The following is a 6,300-nucleotide window of genomic DNA, read 5'->3' as shown; positions in this document are numbered from 1 at the left end:
CAATTTGACTTAACCTGACAACTAAAATGGGATGGAGGGAGTATATATATAGACACATTTGTATTCTCGGTTTTTTATCCTTGATTTTCTTTATGGCCGGTTTGAAAAACTGAATTTTATTTGAAATTCTGAATTTGATCAAATAAGCTATTTGAGAATTTGAATTTAGATTTCATTTAAAATCCAGGTCATTCAAATATTAGTATAAACATGAGAATTTGAAATGATAACACAAATCCTGTCATTTAAAATCTTTCGTTTGAAATGAAATGTAAGTTTTCAAACGCCCCTTAAGTACTTTAAATTTTAAAGTATAACTTAACTTGTTCAGACCTATTTACATTTATTTAAAATATTTTTGCCAGGTGTTAGGACAAGAGATTGGATTAATTATGGAACAAAGGATTTGGGCCATAAATAAACTACCACTAATTTTATATCAAACGCAACTCTCTCTGTACATTCATCCTTTCATGTTCTTGACGCAGACAGAAGACAAGAAATGATTGAACTGAATTTTACATTCATGCCCTTGTTTTCATTTTCATCTCCATCTGTTCTCTATGATTCAAAGATTTGATCTTCATTTCACTTTATACTTATCTCACCGTCTCCTGGCTTAAATGTATGTGCAATTTTTTATCTACTTAACTTTCCGCATGTAAAAACCTATGTTATTTTTTATGTGTTGGGATTCTATTTCATGTTATTTCAATGCTTTGCTGCTATAATGTGCCTTTTTTCTATGAAAAAATAAAAAATTTACAAGACTTATGCATGGATAATATTAATGTAATTATTATTTTCAGCGCTCTTTTCTGTTTTCGAAGTTATTTGCCGAGTGGTCCTGACTATAGGCGAGCAAGTCTTGCACATAGGGTCACTATAATTAAGGGCGCTAAAATTTTCAACTTTTTTAAGCAAATATATATATAATTGCATGATGTTTATGTAGTACATGTATGTTGGGGTCCCATAAACTCTATTTCAAATAAGACCCTGCCAATTTAAGGGTCGGTCCTGGTTATTTGTAGCATATTATATCAGAATATGTAACAAATTGTGAATGGAGGGGGAAATGAGACAAATATAGCTCTCGAAATAAATAAAAAAACAGCTATGAAAATAACATTTCCCTATTGATCTTAAATATTCTTGCGTGCATAGAGAATTATGAGAAGTTTTTGATTAGTTGATCAGATGGTTTGTGTAAAAAACTCATGCATAATGTGGTTGATTTCAATCCTGAAAGGTATCATCAACTCTATGTTGTTTTGCTATGTTTTGTTTCGCATTGTTTCCACTACTACAAGAAAACAGAACAAAACCGACCAGTATAGTGCCAGGTTACCGGATATTGTTCTCGAGGGAATTCAAAAACTTTGTATTGGGTCTGTGACTGAAAATTTCTTGTTCTGCTATCGGTCTTCATATACATTCTAACGTTCCATCATCATGTATAGTGCCAGGTTACCGGATAATAATGGGGGTATATCTGAGCACACCGAAAACTGCCAAAGCATCAGAGGATGGTGAGGATGACAGGCTTAAGTTTGGTGCATCATCCATGCAGGGATGGCGATCAACTATGGAAGACGCGGTAAGATATTGGTGATTACTCGTTATTCGATGTGTTCTGGATCATTCTATGTTTTCTGTAGCCTGTAGGTTAAAAAAACTGTTTGTTGTAAGGCCTAATTAGTGTCTGAGGCTGTTTTTTCGCAACACTATACAGCATGCAGCTCTTCTCGATTTGGACGATTCAACAGCTTTCTTTGGTGTTTATGATGGCCATGGAGGTAAGACATCTGAGCTTAGACCTTTAGTAGTCGAAATGCCACTGCATAATTCACATATAATGTCCAGTACCATAAAAACCTGTCCTTGTGAGAGAGAGGTTTGTTAAATATATGATCCTATTGGGGCCTTTCTCCAACACCTTATAAAGGAAGGCCCCGATAGGATCATATATTTAACAGTTCTCAATGGTGCCTTTGCCGTTATGTTTTAACATCGTTTATTTTCAGGTAAACAAGTTGCCAAGTTTTGCGCCAAGTATCTACACCAGCAGGTGCTCAAGCAAGAAGCTTATATCAATGGAGATCTATGTGATTCTCTGCGACATGCATTTCTCAGGCTAGTTCATGATTATTTTTTATAATTATATTTCCATCTTCTCTTATTTCGTTTTTGTTCACAAATGCCACTGCATAGGCATTTCCTGAGAGCATACACAATTGAGCATTGGACACTTTTATATGTAGTGCTGTGAATTTATCATTGGTAATTGAATCCTCACAAGATTGTGATTGTAGCATTTGCCTGGGACTTGTGTAAAAAGAGCTTCAAATGAACATAATAAACTTAGCATGTATCTGGCAAAATATTTAAGAGTTTTGTTAGCTGTCATATTAATCCATGTCAGGCTATATTGCTGAGTCATTCTCTAACATCTTAAGATTTTAGAGTAACTGGTTCCTTGACATGATATCAGAGCTCAGACAAATTAATGCTCCAAAAATGAGCGTATGTGATCCACTCTTCGACCCATTAATGGGCTTTCGAGTGAGGGGGAATGTTAGAATATAAGATCCTGGAAAGGACTACATTCTCTAACACCTTGAGGTTTTAATGTAACTGGTTCCTTGACATATACTTCAATCTTTTGATATCCACATCCTGCATCACAGAATGGATGAGATGATGCGTGGAGAAAGAGGTTGGCGAGAGCTCGCGACAATGGGAGATACAACAGACCAAATTTATGGCAGAATTGAAGGATTTATATGGCATAAGAATCATTTTGAGAAGCATCATTCTGAGAAGCATCAGGCTGAGAATAAAGAGCAGATCGATGACTGGACTCCTGAGAAGGTATTCACCCTGGCATGCATATCATGTATTTTAATATGATTCTATTACATTAGGCTCATTAAATCCATTAATTTTTCAAGGGACCTCACTCTGATTTCGAAGGACCAAAATATGGAAGCACGGCTTGTGTTGCAGTGGTTCGTGGAAACCAACTGGTGGTTGCAAATGCTGGTGATTCTCGCTGTGTAATATCTCGAAAGGGTCAGGTTAGTATATTTTATCCTAGCCTGTTATAATCATTTCTTGCTCCTTACAACATTAACAAAGATACTTGTATGCAGGCATTCAACATGTCCAAAGACCACAAGCCTGAATTGAAGAGTGAAAAAGATCGAATATATGCAGCAGGTGGCTATATCTATGGTGGTCGGGTTAACAGGACACTAAACTTGGCAAGAGCAATTGGTAGATATTTGAGTTAGCCTTATGCATATAGCAAGTAAAATTTGTAAGGACTTTCCATTAATTTCATGAATCTTAATACTTCAGGGGATTCAGAACTGAAAAGCGATCATTCGCGGCCTGCTGAGGAGCAAATTGTCACTGCTAATCCAGATTTAAGAACTGTATGTGGTATTAGTTTAGTTATCATCCTAAAAATTGCATTTTTGAGTTGATTTGACTCAATGTATCTTCTTTTACTATACTTGAACTAGGTTGAGCTTGATGGAGATGATGAATTTCTTGTTCTTGCTTGTGATGGAATATGGTAGGTCTTCTATTCAACCGGAAGTTATCAACTTAGTAACCAGACGCTCTAAAACCTTAACGAGCATATAATCCTTGTCTTGACCAACCCTACTAAATATTTTCGCGAATTTGCATTGTGATAATACTGATATGGTTCATCTTATAATAGGGATTGCATGTCGAGCCAAGAACTCGTGGACTTTGTTCACGAGCAGTTGAAATCTGTAAGTCCTATCCCTCGTATCCGTAAGTTCAGTCTAATGAATGAGTTGAATGACAATTTGTGACTGTAAACTGTGAAGACTGGCATGTACTACTCTCACGAAATACACAAACTCTTTAAATTGCAAAGGAACTAAAATAGATAGCTGATATAAATGATGCAGGAAAGCAAGCTTTCAGTGGTAATAGAGAGTGTATTTGACAAGTGCATTGCTCCAAAAGCTATAGGAGCAGGATGTGACAACATGACAATGATATTAGTGCTGTTTAAGAGTTCTAATTATTATCAAAATGTCTTGAGTTGAAGTTTGATTGTGAATCTAAAATATGTGTATGTTAAATGTTGGTGTGTTAATTGTTTCATATTGAGAAATGTCTCCATCAGTCTTTAGATATTATGGCCATTCTTGTAGTGCAACTAGAGCTGGTGACTAATCTCAGGCTTGTACATATCCATTTACAATCACAAAAGAAAGATCTTGCATCTCTCCTTTTCCTTCTTTTTTTTTTGTATTTAGGGGAAAATATTGTGTACAGTGTAATTTCTATACTTTCTGCAAGTTGACATTGTTAATTCAAGTGTTTATGATGATAAGAGTTCTTAGCAACAGAATGAAGACTTCAGATTGGAATCATCCGAGATCTCAGCAATGTTTATCAGAATGCAGTTGTTTCAATCTTCCTGGAAGTCTATCCCGCAGGTTTAGTATTAGGTTGTTAGGATTTGTGTATATCTTGTTTATCTGGATAAACCTTATCTCAAACAAACTCACCACCTTATCTTATAAATCAAGTTTAAAATCTCTCAAGCCTTATCTCTTTACTTGATTTATCTTTTTCAAACGTACTAACAGATTAGTTTCAAAGATTCATTCAAAATATTTTCAAACAAACTTATCTTCCAACCTTATCTTGTGTTTGAAAATAAATCTGTTAGAACTTTGCTTATAAATACAACTCTTCATTTCAGATTTGCAGCTAACACTTTCACGAGAATCCTTCATCATCTGAAATTATTTTCTTGTTTCATACCCGAGATATTCATATCCAGAAAAACAAGAAACCTAGTTTGAGTTGTAATCAATTTGTTTATTCTTGTAACTGAATAGTGTATTCATATCAACTTTGTGCCGGGTTGTGGCAAGCTTGATTTCAAAGTATAGTAAGGTAGCTAGAAGGCTAAGGAATAGCAGTGGGCTAGGTAGCAAGGTAGCTTGGGAAAGGGTTTCTTTCAGGTGTTATATTTGTAATCAAGAAAAAGATTGTAAGTTCTTTTATTAAAGTTGATATAATACATTCTCTATGCTAGTTGGCATGGGGACTTGGATGTAGGCCATAGACTAGGTGTAGGGGCCGAACCAAGTGAAAACTTCTAGTGTTTTTACTTTTCAGTTTTTCAGCATTCTGCATTTTATTTCTGTTGTTTATTTTCTGCAGTGTAATTGAGACTGTCCCATACCCTGTCTCATTTGTAAAGGGACTGTCCCATTTGCATAAGAGACTGTCCCATTTGCCTTGACAGTTAGAAAATTATTTTATCTATCGAGCCATCGAATTTCATTTGGTATCAGAGCAGGTGCATTTAATTCTCTTTTTAGTGTTTATTTTGCTAGCGATCCATGGCTCAACCAGATAGGTATTCAAACAATTATCCACCACTGCTTCATGGTGCTGAAAACTACAATGACTGGAAGTTTCGAATGAAAATCTTTCTCCAGCGTGATGCATTTGAATGGGATGCTGTAGAAAATGGTTTCACAATTCCTATGAAAGAAGGGAAGCCAAAATCTCTCAAGGATCTCTCTCCCGAAGAAGTGAACGCAATGAATTCCAATGCTAAAGCTATGAATTCACTTCTCAATGGCATGGTAGCTACAGAATTAAGAAAAGTCTCAGCATGTACTACTGCCAAACAGATTTGGGATACGATCAAAGTCAGCCACGAAGGCACGTCTAAGGTACGTGAAGTAAAATTAAGTATGCTAATGAGTGACTATGAAGGTTTCAGGTTGGAAAGAGATGAAAGCGTGCGAGATGCTCAAGGGAGGTTTCTGACATTGATGAACTCCATCTCACTTCTGGAACGGATCATTCCTCAATCTGAGATAAATAGGAAAATCCTCAGAGCAATGCCAAAGAAGTTTGCTCCAAAGGTTACCATTCTGCAGGATTCAACACTGCTTTCGACTATGGATACTCTAACACTGTTCAGTGAATTGGAGGAATTCGAAAATCAGCTACGTAGATATGATGAAGAAGATGAAGCTCCTCGTAAGAAAACTCTTGCACTTAATGCAGATGCAGATGAGTCTCCTGACGATTCTGATGAAGATATTGCTCTTCTAACAAAGAAGTTTCATAAATTTCTTGCCAAACGGAATGCCTCCAAACGACCTATGAAGTCACAGTTTCTGAAGAAGGACTTCAAATCTAATCCGAGCAAGGAGGTTAAAGTGAATCAAAGCAAGGATACTTGTTTTGAGTGTGGAAAGAAAGGGCACTTCAAAAAGGACT

General features: G+C 36.0%; 1 protein-coding gene across 3 annotated transcripts; it reads left to right on the top strand.

Annotated features, from left to right (window-relative positions):
• Window positions 1-468: 468 nt before the first annotated feature.
• On the top strand, window positions 469-4,272 carry LOC141661445 (putative protein phosphatase 2C 21). 3 transcript variants are annotated; one of them, XM_074468456.1, is made up of 11 exons: window positions 469-625; window positions 1,470-1,600; window positions 1,736-1,799; window positions 2,028-2,136; window positions 2,691-2,874; window positions 2,955-3,080; window positions 3,156-3,279; window positions 3,364-3,440; window positions 3,531-3,583; window positions 3,734-3,788; window positions 3,951-4,272. In XM_074468456.1, the coding sequence occupies exons 2-11, from the start codon at window positions 1,484-1,486 to the stop codon at window positions 4,089-4,091; spliced, it is 1,050 nt and encodes a 349-aa protein (XP_074324557.1). In that variant the 5' UTR covers window positions 469-625; window positions 1,470-1,483; the 3' UTR covers window positions 4,092-4,272. The 3 variants fall into 3 exon arrangements, with proteins under 3 accessions (XP_074324557.1, XP_074324556.1, XP_074324555.1); XM_074468455.1 differs by having other exon boundaries at window positions 1,464-1,600; XM_074468454.1 differs by lacking the exon at window positions 469-625 and adding an exon at window positions 1,213-1,252.
• The last annotated feature ends 2,028 nt before the right edge of the window (window positions 4,273-6,300 follow it).

Source organism: Apium graveolens, chromosome 5 (assembly GCF_009905375.1).
Source record: "Apium graveolens cultivar Ventura chromosome 5, ASM990537v1, whole genome shotgun sequence".
In the NCBI taxonomy this organism is placed as follows: Eukaryota; Viridiplantae; Streptophyta; class Magnoliopsida; order Apiales; family Apiaceae; genus Apium; species Apium graveolens.
This window is presented reverse-complemented; position numbering and strand designations above follow the sequence as displayed.

Excerpts from the sequence above, each read along its gene's own strand:
- LOC141661445 (XM_074468454.1), top strand. The coding sequence starts at position 1,228 with ATGTGGTTGATTTCAATCCTGAAAG. Across the intron at positions 1,253-1,469 it reads GTTGATTTCAATCCTGAAAG|GTTACCGGATAATAATGGGG; the intron begins GTATCATCAACT and ends GTATAGTGCCAG. Across the intron at positions 2,875-2,954 it reads ATGACTGGACTCCTGAGAAG|GGACCTCACTCTGATTTCGA; the intron begins GTATTCACCCTG and ends TAATTTTTCAAG.